The sequence below is a fragment of the Bubalus kerabau genome, chromosome 3 (assembly GCF_029407905.1).
Source record: "Bubalus kerabau isolate K-KA32 ecotype Philippines breed swamp buffalo chromosome 3, PCC_UOA_SB_1v2, whole genome shotgun sequence".
In the NCBI taxonomy this organism is placed as follows: Eukaryota; Metazoa; Chordata; class Mammalia; order Artiodactyla; family Bovidae; genus Bubalus; species Bubalus kerabau.
This window is the reverse complement of record NC_073626.1, coordinates 72,895,702-72,915,301: the sequence shown is the minus strand read 5'-3', so window position 1 is coordinate 72,915,301 and position 19,600 is coordinate 72,895,702. Positions and strand designations below refer to the sequence as shown.

At 42.2% G+C, this 19,600-nt stretch overlaps 1 protein-coding gene across 1 annotated transcript; it reads right to left on the bottom strand.

Moving 5' to 3' along the window:
• Nucleotides 1–11,317: 11,317 nt before the first annotated feature.
• On the bottom strand, nucleotides 11,318–14,439 carry LOC129646228 (tetratricopeptide repeat protein 30B). The gene has a single exon (XM_055572120.1). The coding sequence runs from the start codon at nucleotides 14,158–14,160 to the stop codon at nucleotides 12,166–12,168; it is 1,995 nt and encodes a 664-aa protein (XP_055428095.1). The 5' UTR covers nucleotides 14,161–14,439; the 3' UTR covers nucleotides 11,318–12,165.
• Between the last annotated feature and the right edge of the window lie 5,161 nt (nucleotides 14,440–19,600).

The following is a 19,600-nucleotide window of genomic DNA, read 5'->3' as shown; positions in this document are numbered from 1 at the left end:
TAGCAACTTTAATTTTAATTAGGGTTTAGCTCATGGTTTGTGAAAAGCCAAAAATAAGAAGTGCCAGGTTAGGACTGAAGAATCCAGAACCACCTTTGGCTTAACGAGTTCTGGAAGCTTAAAGTCTTCACATTCCCAAATGAGCCACCTGTCAATATATGTGTTTAATCCTTACTAATTTCATATACATTGATGCTGAAATCCAGGAAGTGTAAACGATTGTTTTAAACTATTGAAATACAGTGTGTGACATAAAGTATGTAAGTTACTCAGCTTTCTTTTCCCTAAGCCAACTATTTGTCTTTAGTATGAAATATAACTGTAAAATCTACCTGTAATGTCACCAGATTATAGAAACTTATTAATAAAATGGACCTGGGTCTAAGACATTTTTTTCTTCAAGGGGAGTATGAAGGTGTTTGTTCTTCTGTTTGCACCTGGGTTTGTCTTTCCATTTTAGTTCTTCATCTTCATATTTCCACTAATTTGAAAAGAAAATTTTTATAATTTTATTAATGAAGCATAATCAAATACAACCTAAATATAACTAAATCCTTTTGGATTTATAGCTGAGTATATTGTTAGCTAGGTTTTATTACTCTCTAATTATTTTAAATCAATGTTATATTCCTAGGAGATGTTTAGTTTCCTGTGAACCTGAAGCATTCCCATTTGAACTTTGGAAGATCCTCAAAGAATGAGCACTTTTGTGCTCTTCTAACCACAACAATTGCTTAAGAAACGTGAGTAAGGACCACTGAAGCCAAAGAACCATCATAGAATTAAGTAACTTTAATTCTGTGAGCATGAAAAGATTTCTTTTTGCTTCCCTAAGAAGTTTACTTTATACTTTTTTCCCCCACAAGGAACAAGATAATACATTAAGTATCATTAAGAACTTTTCAAATACTCTGAACTTCCAAATGAGAGAGAGAGAGAAAGGAAACAAATGTTTTAGTGTGGGTTTCTAGGTAGTATATGTACATGTTTTTAAGGCATCTTATTGTTGGTAGTGTTTTTTGTGAGCACTCTATGATGAAACATGTTGTTTAACCACTAAAGCAGTCTTGTTCACATATCCAAAAAGGACATGAAACACGTGTGCTGGTATACACTTTCTATAAATAATTATTTTTTGAGCTATTTAAAGAATATTCCCCCAAAGCGTACAGTGCCTTGTTGGGATTTTCTTTTTCCCCTCCCATGAAATAGCCATTATTTAAAATGAGTGGCAGAGGATTAGTCTTTAAAGACAGAGCTTGTGTAGCAGTTCAAAGCTATTCCTCTTCGAGAACACATCAGGAATCAAGTAGTTGTACGTAGAAACATGGAAGATCCCTTCCACAGTGTTGGTTTCAATCACCTATTCTTGCATATTTAACTAATTGTGTGGTAGACCTGTACTCTTAAGTACACCTATTCAGTCAGTGGGATTTACATGTACTTTCTTGCATTTTCATTCCTGCTGTCCCAACTTAGCAACCCTAAGATGTGGCTCGGTGGACGTGGCATACTCCCTGTGCGTGGAGACGCCCACTGCACATTTTAGCTGTCTGCTCGCACAGCTCCCTGAGGAGCAGAGCCTGGAGTTGGGTGGGGGGTTGGGGTTCCTATTCTTCACGTTGTGTGTCAGTCCTTTTTTGTGTGATGGTGCCTTCAGAGTAATAAATATTTCTGTTTCTGAACAATGATAAATCTTATGAGAAATATGTGTAGGTTATGTTTCCTAATTTTTGTCCTTTTTTTGCTAAGCCTGTGAAATACTTTGGCTCTGATACAACTTGACTTGAATAATACCTTATCCTGAGTCTTCCTCCAAGGCAGTGCGTCTTTCCTGCCAGTAGTGTAGTCCCCTTTTGGGAACTACACGTGGGTAAGCACTTGTATGTAAGCCATTATACTGCTGTAACCAACGCATACAAACAGTTCTTCTCTTTATACTAATAGTCTTCAAGGTGGATATGTAGTGGGAAGGAAAATTGCTAAGGGGCTCCAGCGTAGCTTTGTCCGTTCATACTGAGCCATACTGTTTCCAAAGGGCTCAACACAGTCTGTTTACTGTGCTTTCAGTGTATGTTTGGATTCTCCTTTCACTGCTTTTCCTAGACTGTACTGTTCTATAAGTAAATGCCCATGTGTGATTTTTAAGATGTGCTGGGGAAAAAATAATAAAACAATACTCAAACTACTCGTTGTTACAGAAATTGTTGCTTTGTTCTTGTTGATTTCATTTAGTCTTGGTTGACAGCTTCATGCTATCCTCAGAGAATAACGACACAGTCTGTTCCTGTAAGTAGTCTCTCCAGTAGTGAATGACCAGGGAACAGATGCTAATTTGTCCCTGCCTGTGGTTCCCACACTGGAGGGAAGGTTGGAGCTGTGTAGACTCTGAAATAATTAGGGATTGAACCTGTTAAACCCGGTCTTACTTGATACATTTCAAGATTATAGCCCTTACAAGTTAGTTATAGTTAGTTAAAGCAGTTTTCTACTTGGCTCATATAAGGCTTAGTCTGAATGAACCTTAGAAATCATCTCGTCTTACTTTTGGTCAAACATAATTGCTACCAACCTTTCCATCCCCCCAGGCCACAAACAGATAACCTCGTCCTCCTGAACATTTGCTGTGACCACATGGGAATTTATTACCTTTCTAGCATGCCTTTTCCCCATTTCTGAAATCTTCCAGAATTCATAGGTTTTTGCCTATTACACCAAAATCTGTGTCCTTCTGACCATTAATGTGACCTCTGTCTTATCTAGTCATAAAGATTGTGCTGTTGCTCTGTTGCAAGGCAGGTCTTCAGATATTTAAAGACAGCTCATGTTCCCCTAGATTTTTCCAGTCAGCTGTTGCTCCTGTCACTTCCAGACCCCCATCTGTCTCCATATATGCCTACTTGATGTTCTTAAAATGAGGTGTCAAGACCTACCTGTTCCAGAATAGTTCCAATGATTTCCTTATTCCTTGTTCCAATATTCTTAGTCACTCATGCATCTGTGCTGGACCTTGCACTGGCACCTCACTGACCTTGAATTTAACAGTTTGTCTTTTCTGCATGTTCCATTTTGGCCACATCTCCATGGAGGCTGATTTTTTTAATATATATATATATAAAGCCTCATTACTTATATTTATTCTTACTAAAATTTGTGTCTTACTCTATTTAGTTGCAGATTTTCAAAATTTTAGATTCTTGGCTCTTACAAAGAATATTGTTTGCCCCATCCAGCTTTGGGACAGCAGTAGAATTGAGACATGCACTGTTCTGGATTCTCATCCAAGTAATGGCGGGTCTGTGGAACTCATAGCCAGGGCCTGCCCAATAACACATCCAGGAAAAAGCATTCAAGAGTCAGGGCGCTAGCATTTCCACTTAGCTTGCTGTTGTTCACCTCTTTTTTGCATTTTGTCAACAAATAGGCTTTCTTTCAATGAAGCAACGTTTATGCCAGTCAGACACTAAACATGCAATTACATCTACTTGATTTAAATCTCCAGGTGCCGGACTGAAATCCTTTGATAAACCTTACCGCTGCAGTTTTCCTGTGCTACCCTGTCAGAAACCAAATGGGTCCTACTGCTGTCACATCTTTTGCCTGTGTTTGCCCTCAGGGGCCTTTCTTTTTCAGTATGCTTGTAAACTCCACTTGTGCTGCATTTTCTGCTGTCTGTTGATTGCGTGTAGTATTGGCTGATGGAAACCTCCAAATCCATTCTTGCAAAGTTTTGCTACATCCTTTGTACCTTATTGTGCCCACATTAGAGCTGGAAAGATAATTTTTTTAAATGACTGAAATGTGTCGCTATAAGCTATAAAATAATTTAGGAGAAGTTAGAGTTCTAAGTCTAAGAACACACTGGAAAGTATTCTAGTCTGGAAATTGTGTGGATGCTCAATTTTTATCTGCCAACTGCAAGTCACTTTTCCTATTTGGGCCTAATATCTTTTGTAAAATAAAAATCTCTGATGTCCCTTCTGACTGAGTCTTGAGTAATTCTAATTGCTGCTGTTGCTGCTGCTGCTAAGTCGCTTCAGTCGTGTCTGACTCAGTGTGACCCCACAGACGGCAGCCCACCAGGCTCCCCTGTCCCTGGGATTCTCCAGGCAAGAACACTGGAGTGGGTTGCCATTGCCTCCTCCAGTGCATGAAAGTGAAAAGTGAAAGTGAAGTCACTCAGTCATGTCCCACTCTTCGCGACCCCGTGGACTGCAGCCTACCAGGCTCCTCTGTCCATGCGATTTTCCAGCAAGAGCACTGGAGTGGGGTGACATTGCCTTCTCCAGATTCTAATTGAGTCTCTGTATTTTTGCTTAACACTAGATGTCTTTAGTGGTGAAGAACCCACCTATCAGTGCAGGGGACATAAAAGACATGAGTTCAATCCCTGGGTCAGGAAGATCCCCGGATGGAGGGCATGGCGACGCACTCCAGTATTCTTGACTGGAGAATCTCATGGACAGAAGAGCCTGATGGGCTATGGTCCAGAGTCACAGAGTCAGACATGACTAAAGTGACTTAGGATGCACTACCCTAGAATTGATTATTGCATTAATAACTTAACTTATTAATTTACCCCTTATTAGCCAGACACTGCTGGGCACTTAACCCTAGACAAGAAGTTCTGATTGTAATCACAACAGCCCTGTAAAGTGGGTGGTATTGTCCCCCTTTTACCAGTGAAATAATTGAGGTTTGCTCAGTCACTCAGTCATGTCCGACTCTTTGCGACCCCATGGACTGTGGCCCACCGGGCTCCTCTGTCCATGGAATTTTTCAGGCAAGAATAATGGAGTGTCTTGCCATTTGCTTCTCCAAGGGATCAAACCTGCATCTCCTACATTGGCAGGCAGATACTTCACCACTGTGCCACCTGGGGAGCCCAACTGAGGTTTAGCGACGATGAATGACACCCACTGCTGGTGGCCGGGAAGTGGCATTGCCAGCAGATGGAGCCAGGTCTGACAACATCACGTGCCTCTGTGCTGGCTTCTTCACTGCTCTAGGCTGTTTGTGCTGTGTAGTCAGAAGTCAGATGTATACAGAATTTCTGCCTTTTAAAGTAGATTATAGTCCTTGCCTTCTGCTGAAGACCGCAAGTAAGGAAACAGTCTCCTAAGCACAGAGGAAAGACCACTATCTTCATGACTACATGCCAGAGATACCAGGAAGCCTGTTGTCCCAGGTGCTGTCATGCTCTGTAAATGTTTAATCCACAGGGTCCTGTGATGATGCCTTTATAGGTTTAATATGAAACTCATAATAGGAAGTGCTGTATTTGATTTAATAAATTTGCATTTTTATAATTTGTATATTGTATTCCTTTGAGCTGTACTTAAAAATGTAAGAATAACCTGTTACCATAAGTTATACATCTTCCTATAGGGAGACTAGAAATTGAAAACTATTTAAGATTAAAAAAATGTTTTTTTATGATTTAAAACCAATCTAAGTTCTTAGGAAATTCACAGTTCCTTAAAACTGCTAATTTAAGAATTTAGGTTGCTGCTGAAGGATTTGAGCGACATTAAGGTACTCAAAAAGTTGCATATATTTTACAGTTAGAAGGAAAGTATAAATTTGGAATCTGGTGGCTATAGTCATGGACAACCAAGAACCCACAGTTACGGGCTCATCAACAAATGTGGTGTTTGACTAATACTAAGGGTATAGCCCAGTAAATGAAAACAGAAGCTCCAAATGTCACATTAGTCCTGGCTGTAGATCAACACAGAATAAGAGGCAGTTAGTGAATGGTGGGTAGTGAGCTGCAACTTACACCCTTGCTAGGAAGCTGCTCAGTGTGGCAGAAGGCACCTTCAGGAAAGCACAGTCTCCCAGATGTTTCCAGATTGCTGGTAGTCATTAAAAAAAAAAGACTGAGGAACATAAGACAAAAGGTTGTATTTAGAAATGCTGCTGTTCACTAGAAATGAAAGATTTGTCTTTGGTGATGTTACCTTTTTAAAATCAGGTAGTGCAGACAGCCACACGCCGCTTACCTGGGTTAGACTTCCAACACTGCTAACCCTCCAAGTGCCAGTGCGGAAATGAGTGCGGGCAATGGTTATATATGGCAGAGGGCTCAAAAAGTTACTCCTGTAAAGCTTCTTTCTCCTGCAAGCCATTTGCCCTTTCTTAAAAAAATTTTTTTTTTCTTTTGCCCTTTCTTATCTCACTTTTCCTTGTAAGCTTATTTATTTCGGCATCTACCCCACAGCCTTCTACACACAAATTGTTCTAATAACCTCAGGCCAAACCTATCACAGTTCCGTTAGTATTCCATCTGAGGTGCTCCTCTGAGGTCTGAGAGGCCATGCGTGTGCGTTCCTGTCTCACTGCTCTGGGAGGGAATGTCATCTGTGATTACAGCCGTCTCATTGCTCGATGCTCTCTGCCGAACATCCCGGCCGTTTCCCCAGTTCCCAGTTGTCCGCTTCTCACGGATGGGTCAGAGTTAGCTACTGTACATCTGACCTTCACAAATAACATTGATGTGAATATCTTGGCCACAGCTAAGGCCAAAGTCAAAGAGGGGCCGTCATGAAGAATATGAATACTTTTGTAGGCGTGTCATGTCACTAATCAAATGAATCTACTTGGTTGTTCTGCACAGAGCAAGTTTTTGTTCATGTCTGAGAAAATGGAAATAACTACTTGTGTACAGCATGCTTGTATTCTGAACGTGTGTGGAGGTGGGTTGACTAAGACTATGAAATAATGGATGTAGTCCTTTAAAATGTACTGTCCAGGTATTATGGAGAAATCTTAAAGGAGTAAAAGCTGAAGAAATAGAGGGTTTTTTTTTTTTTTTTTTTTTGGTCGAGAAAAGTGCTTTTAGCACTGAGTCCATGAAGTTCTAGGAGCATAGAAAAAAGCTTTAGGGATGAAAGCCTTTGCTCACACGGCAATATGGAGTCATCATAAAGTTATTTGTCTACTGAAATCAATAAGCAGAGGTGAGTACTTTGAAGGCGAGTTTAAAAGAAATACATCCTAAAACTAGAGGACAGTAAGTGCCTGGGGAGTTAGATCTTCACAGTCTCGTCCAGGGCTCTGACGGCTGGCCAGTTTTGGACGCTTGGCTGTTGCCAGGCAGCAACAGGATCTATCAGTCCTGGTGGGTACCTCTCTGGAGAGCTCGTGTAACGAAGGGGACAAATGCCATAATTGACCTTTATTCCTTCACTCAGTGGTAGGGGCAGTCAGGATTTCCTGATGCATTACTAACCAGGAAATCCCAACTGCCTAGCGGCAAGGGGTTAAAAACTGTTCTGAAAAGCTTTTTATGTTCTGAAAGGCTAAATTACACATACATGCAAACCACAAACACACAGCACCTGGGTAAATAGAGTGTGGCTGAATAAAGACTGAGCTATTTGAAAAAGGGAATCTGGAAAACATTTACTTTTGGGTGGTTAACATTACTTACACTTTCTGCTTTTTTCTTTTTTAAAGAAAAAATGTTGAGGAGATATGCAAAAAAAATATTTTTAAAACATGGCTGTTAAAAATAAGATTTCAATTGATTTACTTTCCAATACTTAAGGGGCTGTGGAGCTTGAGAGGGCAGGAGCTACTGCACAATGAAGCAACAACACTTTTAGTACAGAAGTTGTTAAAGAACATTTCCACTGATGGAATTGCACTAAGGGATGCACTGAAGGGGTCATTAAACACTGATTGTCCTCCCAGTGTGGGTTCAAATATCAGTGGTAAATGGTATCAGCTTATGTAATTAAGAATAAAATTGCTATAAATTCAAAATTGTTAGACTTCATAATAAGCCAGTTTCTGATAGATCTAGTAGAATTTGAGCACCCAGAAGGTCATGCTACAGAGGATTTATGCTGAGAACCTGTGTGGGTCCCTGTATGGGTACCTATGTGGCTAAGTGATTTCTCCTTGAAGAAAAAAAAAATTGTCAACTCAGCATCAAAAAACTAAGATCATGGCATCCAGTCCCATCAGTTCAGTTCAGTCGCTCAGTCGTGTCCAACTCTGTGCGACCCCATGAACTGCAGCACGCCAAGCCTCCCTGTCCATCACCAACTCCCAGAGCTCACTCAGACTCACGTCCATCGAGTTGGTGATGCCATCCAGCCATCTCATCCTCTGTCGTCCCCTTCTCCTCCTGCCCCCAATCCCTCCCAGCATCAGAGTCTTTTCCAGTGAGTCAACTCTTCTCATGAAGTGGCCAAAGTACTGGAGTTTCAGCTTTAGCATCATTCCTTCCAAAGAAATCCCAGGGCTGATCTCCTTCAGAATGAACTGGTTGGATCTCCTTGCAGTCCAAGGGACTCTCAAGAGTCTTCTCCAACACCACAGTTCAAAAGCATCTATTCTTCAGTGCTCAGCCTTCTTCACAGTCCAACTCTCACATCCATACATGACCCTTGGAAAAATCATAGCCTTGACTAGACGAACCTTTGTTGGCAAAGTAATGTTCTCTGCTTTTCAATATACTGTCTAGGTTGGTCATAACTTTCCTTCTAAGGAGTAAGTGTCTTTTAATGTCATGGCTGTAATCACCATCTGCAGTGATTTTGGAGATGAAGAAAAATAAAGTCTGACACTGTTTCCTCATTTATTTGCCATGAAGTGATGGGACCAGATGCCATGATCTTAGTTTTTGGAATGTTGAGCTTTAAGCCAACTTTTTCACTCTCCACTTTCACTTTCATCAAGAGGCTTTTTATTAGTTCCTCTTCACTTTCTGCCATAAGGGTGGTGTCATCTGCATATCTGAGGTTATTGATATTTCTCCCGGCAATCTTGATTCCAGCTTGTGCTTCTTCCAGCCCAGCGTTTCTCATGATGTACTCTGCATATAAGTTAAATAAGCATGGTGACAATATACAGCCTTGACGTACTCCTTTTCCTATTTGGAACCAGTCCGTTGTTCTATGTCCAGTTCTAACTGTTGCTTCCTGACCTGCATACAGGTTTCTCAAGAGGCAGGTCAGGTGGTCTGGTATTCCCATCTCTTTGAGAATTTTCCACAGTTTCTTGTGATCCACACAGTCAAAGGCTTTGGCATAGTCAGTAAACCAGAAATAGATGTTTTTCTGGAACTCTCTTGCTTTCTCCATGATCCAGCAGATGTTGGCAATTTGATCTCTGGTTCCTCTGCCTTTTCTAAAACCAGCTTGAACATCTGGAAGTTCACAGTTCACGTATTGCTGAAGCCTGGCTTGGAGATATTGAGCATTAGTTTACTAGCATATGAGATGAGTGCAATTGTGCGGTAGTTTGAGCATTCTTTGGCATTGCCTTTCTTTGGGATTGGAATGAAAACTGACCTTTTCCAGTCCTGTGGCCACTGCTGAGTTTTCCAAATTTGCTGGCATATTGAGTGCAGCGCTTTCACAGCATCATCTTTCAGGATTTGAAATAGCTCAACTGGAATTCCATCACCTCCACTAGCTTTGTTCGTAGTGATGCTTTCTAAGGCCCACTTGACTTCACATTCCAGGATGTCTGGGTCTAGGTGAGTGATCACACCATCGTGATTATCTTGGTCATGAAGATCTTTTTTGTATAGTTCTTCTGTGTATTCTTGCCATCTCTTCTTAATATCTTCTGCTTCTGTTAGGTCCATACCATTTCTGTCCTTTATCGAGCCCATCTTTGCATGAAATGTTCCCTTGGTATCTCTAATTTTCTTGACAAGATCTCTAGTCTTTTCCATTCTGTTGTTTTCATCTATTTCTTTGCATTGATCGCTGAGGAAGGCTTTCTTATCTCTTCTTGCTATTCTTTGGAACTCTGCATTCAGATGCTTATATCTTTCCTTTTCTCCTTTGCTTTCACTTCTCTTCTTTTCACAGCTATTTGTAAGGCCTCCCCAGACAGCCATTTTGCTTTTGTGCATTTCTTTTCCATGGGGATGGTCTTGATCCCCGTCTCCTGTACAATGTCATGAACCTCCGTCCATAGTTCATCAGGCACTCTGTCTTATCAGTTCTAGTCCCTTAAATCTATTTCTCACTTCCACTGTATAATCATAAGGGATTTGATTTAGGTCATACCTGAATGGTCTAGTGGTTGTCCCTACTTTCTTCAATTTAAGTCTGAATTTGACAATAAGGAGCTCATGGTCTGAGCCACAGTCAGCTCCCAGTCTTGTTTTTGCTGACTGTATAGAGCTTCTCCATCTTTGGCTGCAAAGAATATAATCAATCTGATTTCAGTGTTGACCATCTGGTGATGTTCATGTGTAGAGTCTTCTCTTGTGTTGTTGGAAGAGGGTGTTTACTGTGACCAGTGCATTCTCTTGGCAAAACACTATTAGCCTTTGCCCTGCTTCATTCCATATTCCAAGGCCAAATTTGCCTGTTACTACAGGTGTTAATCCAGTCCCATCACCTCATGACAAATAGATGTTGAAACAATGGAAACAGTGAGAGACTTTATTTGGGGGGGGGGGGTTCCAAAATCACTGCAGATGGTGACTGCAGCCATGAAATTAAAAGACACTTGCTCCTTGAAAGAAAAGCTATGACCAATCTAGACAGCATATTCAAAAGCAGAGACTACTTTGCTGACAAAGGTCTCTCAAACTATGGTTTTTCCAGTACGGATGTGAGCATAAAGAAAGCTGAGCGCTGAAGAACTGATGCTTTTGAACTGTGTTGGAGAAGACTCTCTAGAGTCTTAGACTGCAAGGAGGTCAAACCAGTCAATCCTAAAGGAAGTGAGTCCTGAATTTTCATTGGAAGGACTAATGCTGAAGCTGAAACTCCAGTACTTTGGCCACCAGATGCAAAGAACTGATTCATTGGAAAAGACCCTGATGCTGGGAAAGACTGAAGGCAGGAGGAGAAGGGGACGACAGAGGATGAGATGGTTGGATGGCATCACTGACTCAATGGACATGAGTTTGAGCAAGCTCTGGGAGATAGGGAAGGGTAGCCTAGCATGCTGCAGTCCATGGGGTCAGAAAGAGTCGGACATGACTGAGGGACTGAACTGACCTGACCATCACAGCAGGGTTCACTGTCTTTCAATAGAACACTATTAGGTTGGACCATAAAAAATTGCTAGTTTTATAGTTTAAAAACTTCCAAAATCAGCAGTTTCATATAATTCAAGGTACTTTGTTTTTCTCTAAGCCAGGTCAAGAGTTGGGGTTGACAGATTTATGGAAAGAAAAGGGGTGGGGAAACAAGGTAAAGCTCTTGTATGGTTCAGAAAATAAAAATGCCTAAGCAGAATGAGTGGGGTTTTCATTGGAAGGGTTGTGGCCATAACTTAGCCTTATCAATCTACCAGATGAGGTTTCAGAACTGACCTTTTCATCTGTGATAGAGGTGGAAGAGAAGTTTGCTGGGGTCATGGAAATAGATTTTTCTTTTCCTGAGAGGTTACCACACAGAAACAACGCCAGCATTAACATATCCTAAGTTACAAACATAGAAGTAAGCCGAGTTCTCAAGGTACCTCTGCTGTTCCTCACTGTTAAATGAGAACAGAGTTATGAAAAACACTATATGTTGCTTATATATTCAAATTACTAACAAGTAGAACAAAAGAAAACTATGTAAAATTCTTTGACAACTGTTTATTGTCTAAACCACAGCACCATAATTTTGTTAAGGGCACAAGGTCTCCCACTAACTTGCACATTAAAAAACGAGCAGCAACAAAAAACATTTATAATGTAAGGTATTTTGTTTACATAAAGCATTGTATCTTATATTGAAAACTCTGAAAAACATCCTAATGCTATATAAAATGTACTCATTACAAACTATGAATTAGAACACACAATCCCTGAGATTATTAAAAGCCTAGAAATCCTAGACATTAACTACAGAGTTCTGGGCCTGTTAGGACTAGTACCAAGTCCCTGGATAATATAACCCTTACGCAGGTCACTCTCAAAATACAAAGCACCAATGGTAACAGGGAACATGAGTGCTAACAAGTTCTAATAGAAATAGTGTCCCCATGCAGTTCTGAATTTTCATAAATCTTTCTAGATGTTCTTATATTTCACTTTGTGAAGATTTTTAAAAAATACTAATTATTTTTATTATAAACTGTACAAAGTCCAACATGTAACAAATGTAAAGATGCCACTAGCTAACTGGAGATAAAAAAACAAAAGAGTGAAAAACAGATATAAAGCCATTATGATAAGTCCACCATCAGACATTACTACATATTCCATCCTATAATATCATAAATCAAAGCTTTTAACTCTCTGGATTCATATGTGACTGTATTCTTTCCAATATGCATTCTTTCTTCTTCCAGGGTTTCTTCAATAACTGCAGGTATGTTCCTCCCATAAAGTTCACAGTGTTCTAAAAACTGAACACATTCTTGAATGACACTGTCACAAAGCATGATGCTGTGTTTTGACATGTTTTCTAATAATGACAGGAAGCATCTTTTGGCATAATACCATGTATCGGTTCCTAGTTTTTTATTACAAGGTTCCAAGCTTTTGATAACCCGGGAAATACCGAAGTCATAATTTCCTTTGGCACAATAAAGCGTCCCTATCACCAAATTGACAATGCAGAGATGGTCGATTTTCTTATCTGGCTCATCATAGGACAGCTGCTCTTCCTCCTTTCCAATCTTCCTCATCAACTCCTCAGCTTCTTCATTTTGACTTGTCATAATATACGAAACACACAGGTTGGCCAGCACGATAGCACTGACATTCAGGATGTTGTCATAATGCTTCTTCACTATGGGCTCATAAAAACATATGGCTTCTTTGTATTTGTTTTCCTGCATGAACAGAACATGAGCCACATTCAGCTTCCACACATGGTGGTTGTTACAGAATTCCACAGATTTGCGGAAGAGTTTTTCCACCATTGGGTAATTTTCAAGGTTCCAGTAGATTTTGGCCTGGGCCATCAACACGGGAATGTACTTCTCAAGGGTGTCGTCATATTCATTCACTGCCTTTTTGACAGCTTCATCATCTTTATTGTGTCTTGCTTCCTGCACTTGTATGGTGAGTTTCCGGAGCTGTTCAGTCAGCATTCCTGCTAGGCCATCAAGCTTAACGAAAGCCTCTTCAGGAGCTGTCTGGCAAGTGACCATGGCATCTAAGAAGTCATAGAGATAGGGTGTGAGGAATTCGTAAGTCAAATGGGCATTCTCTGCCAGGACGTCTGCTGCCAGGTCAAAATACTCATATTCACAATAGAGCAGCAACAGATTGCCAAAGGTCTCTGGGGGAAAGGGGTTCTGCTGGAGCAAAAACTCTAGTTTTTCAAACCCTTCTGCGGGCCTGGCATCCATGTTCATTAGAGCCTGATTGTGCAGGGTCACGGGGTCTAACTCCTCCTCTGCTCTTGGTGGCATGTCAGTGAGGGCCTCCTGGGCCGCCTCATAGTTTCTCAGTTGGTATTCTATGGCGGCCCTGAGGTTGAAGGCTTCCACCAGAGCAGTCTGGTGAAGGACTAAGGTGTTGCCAACACTTCGAACATCAATGCCCACAGTGGTCATGCCCACACCCAGCTCTGGGTGCTGGCGGATGCCACGCTCAATAATGTCTGCGATATGCTTTAGAGCTAGGGCATAGTGCCGGCTGCTATAATAGGCCAAAGCCAGGTTGTAGGAAAGATCAGGCCGGTAGCCCGAAGCCTGCAGGGCCGCAGAGAACTTGGAACACGCGGCTTCATAATGTCCCTCCTTGTAGAGCAGACAACCCAGATTGACCTGGCCATCCAGCTCGTTCTCGCCCCCGCTGTCTTCTCCTCCTTCACTCAGTAGCTGCTCCACCAGGCTCCTGGCCCCGGGCAGGTCTGCCTCGCTGTACTTGATCGCGGCTTGGAGACGGAGGACCCGGTTGTGGTAGGTGGGGTTGTCCAGGAGGAGCGAGGACACGCGGGTGGCCTCTGGGTAAAGGCAGGCCTTGTACAGGGCCTGGGCCTGGTACAGGCGGTACTGCTCCAGCTCCGGGTGCAGCTGGCGCAGTTGCTCATAGCACTCGGCAGCCAGCGCGAACTCCTGTAGGCGGTAGTAGCTGTAGCCCAGCAGCGACAGCCCGGCGCGGCTTCTCGGGCTCCGCTGGAGCTCTCCGCCCAGCAGCTGCACGGCCTCGGCGTACCGGGCATCCCGGATGAGTCGGTAGACAACCGCGGTGAACTCCCCGTCGGGGATCTGCGCACTTCCCAGGCCCGCCATAACCGCCTCCGAGGTTGCTTACGCTCGTTACCAGGGCAACAAGACAACCGGAAACGGAAGGCTGCGAAAAAGGTTGGTGTTTTTAATGGGCTTTTTTGGGTGGGGAGGTGCTCCTAAAGTACTTTGCAGCGGAACGATCAACCTGAGATTGAAAAGAGTCACTAATGTGTGTATCCCAATTATTGGCCTGGTCCCTGAAGACTCCAGTGTGAGCGGCGTTAGACGCGAGAGGAAAGACCTTCTGGCCGTTAGAAGACGGAAACTCTACTTCCCGGCATGCACCGGTTCGCACCGCCAGCGGACGTAGCCGCGCTGCATGCTGGGAGGCGTAGTCCTCGGGGCGGACCCTGGGGTGAGGGGAGATGAGGTCGCGGTCACCTTCCGTTCTATGGTAAAATGAGGATTGCTGACTGCCTGGTGTGTCTCTGGCGCGGAGGTGGAAAGTTTACGGTTCGAAGTCCCTTCCGTTTTTGAGCCTTTAGACACTGTGCAGTGTGTATACATAGTGTTGTTTCACGTTGTTTTCGTGAATGAAACGGGAATGGAAAAAAAGAAAGGTCAGTTTGGTATTCTCCGCGAATTACAGTAGACTTTCTGTCTTTGGGCCGTCCCGTGGGCACACTTTCTAAGAACAAAACACTGCAGCGATCAGTTCTTATTTTGTCGTTTCAGAGGTTGAGAGCAGGAAAGAGTGCTTGGAGTTTATGTGATACTTAGGTTCGACTTGAGTTTCAAGCGCCTGCGCTCCCGCTCCCACTACCCCGCCCGCTCCCACTGTTTTTCCGTAACTACAAATATTACTGACTTCATATTAGCATTTAAACTTGGACCTGAGGTCTGTCTTGACTCTCCAGATTTCACTACGAAGTGGAAAAACCTTACAGAAATCTACGACCTCGTGTTTTCCAAGAAGGGTGGAGGCGAGGAGGAAGCACATTCCAAAGTTTTCCCTTTTCTGTGCACCGTTAGTCTTTGAACTTTCCAGCCTACTTAATCTGTGACTGGATTTTCTTTTGTTCCTTTGTTATTTATTTGAAATAGATGCCCTAGATTCTGTGTTACTACTTTAAGATCTGTGTGTGTGTAAATTCTTTGGAATTTAATAGTGCTCAGTATGGGGCTTCCCAAGTGGAGCTAATGGTGAAGAACTCAGCTGCCAATGCAGGCAACATAAGAGATGCAGGTTCAATCCCTGGGTTGGGAAGATCTCTTGGAGAAGGAAATGGTAACCCACTCCGGTATTCTTGCCTGGATAATCCCATGGACAGAGGCGCCTGGCACACTACAGTCCATAGGATTGCAATGAGTCGGACAGAACTGAAGCAACTGAGCACACACACGCACATGTATCACATGAGGGCCCAGCTTTGAGGGAATATAGTGTCTTGCTTTCTCTGTTGTTATTTTTTCTATTAAAACAAACAAGCAACTTTAGCTGGTAGAATTTGAACTTCCTTCCCTGAGTTGCAGCTGTGAGCAGACGTTAAGGAGGTGACAAGTGGGAGGTGGTGAATTTCCTAATCATCTATTATAGCTAAAAAGAGACTTCAGTATCAAGAAATTGACTTCATATTCTCATCCATTCTTCTCCCTTGCTGCAAAGTTTGCCAGAGTTGTGTTCTGCTGAAGCATGAAACCGGACAAGTAACTGTCCACTGCGTGAATACCAAGTAAAAGACAAACTGCACTCCTTCCAGGGGGTTTGAGTGGGCCACCCATGATGCCCAGAGAAAGCAGCTGAGAAAGACTTTCTTTGGTCATGACTCAGCCTGACACCGAGGCTTCTTCCAGCCCGATCTCTGCTGAAGTCCTAAGAGGTACATGACTTAAGGGATGCTGTCTAGTGCTGCTCAGTAGTAAAGGAATAGGGTGCCTTCTCCTTCATGCCTGCATGATTGACACTTAGCTCTTGGGGAAAAAACTTATCCAAAAGGTTCAGTCTTTTAAAATACTTACGTATGACCTGATACTTTGGGTAAGATGCTATTATAAATCAAGGTAACAAGACAGAACATGGAAATGGAAAATTGTGTTTTATATCTTTAGTCTATCAGTCCGATTTTCAGGGTTGTATTTGCATCATGAAAGCATTCACCTTCAAAAGGCCTCTTGGGAATGGAAGCAAAATAGAAGGCCTCTGCTCTCCCCTAGACTTCTCCCCTCCCTACAGGCATCAGTTGAGGACCCCTCTTTGTGCTGCTTCCCCTGTCGGTGAGTGTGGCTGCTGAAGTGGGCAGGAGGGAAGCCGTTCTTCCTCCTTATTTCATGTGCTGCTGCTCCTGAGGCCCGGCTTGAAAAAAGCAGGACATTCGGCTTAGACAGATGGAGGGCAGGGTCATTTTCAAAATGAAATGAGTGCACAAATCACACTGTGAAATTGGCATGACCATGCCTGCTGCTGTGATAGACCGACTTTTATTTAGTCTATGACAGGCAGTTGGGGAATAGATTAGGGTTTTTTGGGGGGAGGGGCAGGGGATAGTGAAAGAAGGCCCTTTAATTAATGATAGAAATTCTGGAAAGCAATAAATGGGGTGGGATATTATAAAATGTCATAAAGGATCATTTTCTTTCCAACAGAATCTTGGAAAGCTGAAGCATGTATCAAAAAGTTAGTGTATTGTACTATTTCTCGCAATAAGATAGCATTTGGTGGTTGCAATAAAAAGATTTAGTGCCTTGTTGAAAGGAATTAGATTTTAGGAAAATGGTGTTGGACTCAGGGTGGATTTTGCTGCATGAAGAGAGGCATATTTACCACACAGGAATTTCATTCAGGCAAAATGGATAGGAGCTAAAAGATGATGTTTGGTTCCTAACATGCTTATCTTTCTGCCTGTCAAAATTGAGATGATCAAATCCCATGTATATTCTATTTGGCATTTCTTTTAAAAGATAATTGGAAATGATTGTTTCTTAATTACCTTGTAAAAATAACCACATCTTTTGGGCAAATATTGTTCATCTATGAGTATTTCAAGCATAGCTGTGGTCAGACATCTTGAGAAAGGAAGACATTCAGCAAAATCATTTTCCAAGTGGTTATGTCTGTCTCCCATTTAGACCATTTTTATGCTGGGTGGAAGATGGAGAGGCTCAATTTCCTTGCTTCCTCTGGAGACCAGCTTGATTTTTTGGTCCTGTGTGTCCATTGATAATGATAGAACTGATCCTTCTTTCATCACCTCTTGCCTCCTACCCCTCCATCCCGAAAACAGGGAAGAAAAGAATGGATTAGTGTCAAATTTGTAATGAAGTTCACGGACCTTTAGGAGCATCTGTTCAATCTTTTAAGACTTTTGGGTAAGACTGTATGCTGAATCAGCACTTGAGAACATTTATGCTCAGATGGTGAGAAATTTAAGCTCATTGAGAGCTTTTAATCTTTTTTCCCCCCAATAGTTCTAGCTCTATTAATATTTTAGATGGTAATATATTTCCTTGGTATATTTTGCTTTTGATCAAATGATTTCTATTTTGAGGTTTATGATGTGATTATCCAAACTAATTTATTAGGCAGAACACAATAACTTTATGGTTTATAAAAAGAAATTAGCAGAGAACACACAACTTTGTGTACTGCCATTGAAATATTTATTCCCTGCAGTTAGAGTGTGCTATGGGATGCACTGGACATGGAACAACAGCCTGGTTCCAAATAGGAAAAGGAGTACGTCAAGGCTGTATATTGTCACCCTGCTTATTTAACTTCTATGCAGAGTACATTATGAGAAACGCTGGGCTGGAAGAAGCACAAGCTGGAATCAAGATTGCGGGGAGAAATATCAGTAACCTCAGATATGCAGATGACACCACCCTTATGGCAGAAAGTGAAGAAGAACTAAAAAGCCTCTTGATGAAAGTGAAAGTGGAGAGTGAAAAAGTTGGCTTAAAGCTCAACATTCAGAAAATGAAGATCATGGCATCCGTTCCCATCACTTCATGGGAAATAGATGGGGAAACAGTGGAAACAGTGTCAGACTTTATTTTTGGGGGCTCCAAAATCGCTGCAGATGGTGACTGCAGCCATGAAATTAAAAGACGTTTACTCCTTGGAAGGAAAGTTATGACCAACCTAGATAGCATATTGAAAAGCAGAGACATTACTTTGCCAACAAAGGTCCATCTAGTCAAGGCTGTGGTTTTTCCTGTGGTCATGTATGGATGTGAGAGTTGGACTGTGAAGAAGGCTGAGCGCTGAAGAATTGATGCTTTTGAACTGTGGTGTTGGAGAAGACTCTTGAGAGTCCCTTGGACTGCGAGCAGATCCAACCAGTCCATTCTGAAGGAGATCAGCCCTGGGATTTCTTTGGAAGGAATGATGCTGAAGCTGAAACTCCAGTACTTTGGCCACCTCATGCGAAGAGTTGACTCATTGGAAAAGACTCTGATGCTGGGAGGGATTGGGGGCAGGAGGAGAAGGGGATGACAGAGGATGAGATGGCTGGATGGCATCACTGACTCGATGGGCGTGAGTCTGAGTAAACTCCGGGAGTTGGTGATGGACAGGGAGGCCTGGTGTGGTGCGATTCATGAGGTTGCAAAGAGCCAGACACGACTGAGCGACTGAACTGAACTGATGGAATGCACTGCTGGGGCTGCTACCTAAATCAGTTCATTTGAGCATTTTTTCACTGCTCTTAGTTCTAATAGGCAATGATTCATGGTATCATTTCTTTCTTCCAAGACTGGTACCCTTCATAGTCACATATATCCTGTCTATGCTTGTTTTCATTTCTGCAGTACAGCTATGAAAATAATAAACTGGATGGGAAAGGTCTTTGAATATATGGTTAGAAGATGATATTCCTAAAAGAAAAATATTATCAGCCTCTGAACACATTTTCTGACATGCGAAGCCTCCAAAATGTTTTTCCATCAGAGAGCCATCCATGATGGTGTTGATAACCAGCTATCCTGTTGAAAAGTAGTATACTCCTTTTTAAGACTTTCTCTGTGGGGAGTTATGGAATACACATCCAGGGCCTGTGCTGGTGGACTAAGAGACCAACTCAGACGTCGAGCCTGTCCTTCAAGCTTCCTGCCCCTGCATTCCTCACGTCCAGAGAATCAAGTTCTGACAATTCTGCCTCTGAAATATCTCAACTCTATACTTCCCTCCAATTTTTACTGCCATTACTCTGGTTTCTGCCACCACCATCTCTCTTCTAGATTTGCAGCATACCTATATGGCTTTCCCTCATGTCTTACTGGAACTCTTACAAAGATTTTAAGGCATTTTATCTCCCTTCTTATTTAAGAGTTTTCCTGTGGGAACTTCATGAAGGCTTTAACTTTTGTCCCTCTCTGGCCTTGGCAAATGGAACCCTGGAGACTTTCCCTTCTATATGTAAAAGACTTACAGTAACAAAAAAGCAAAGAAATAAACCCAAAATTGATTAAGACATGAAGATGTCCATAGGTGGCATAACATATTTGA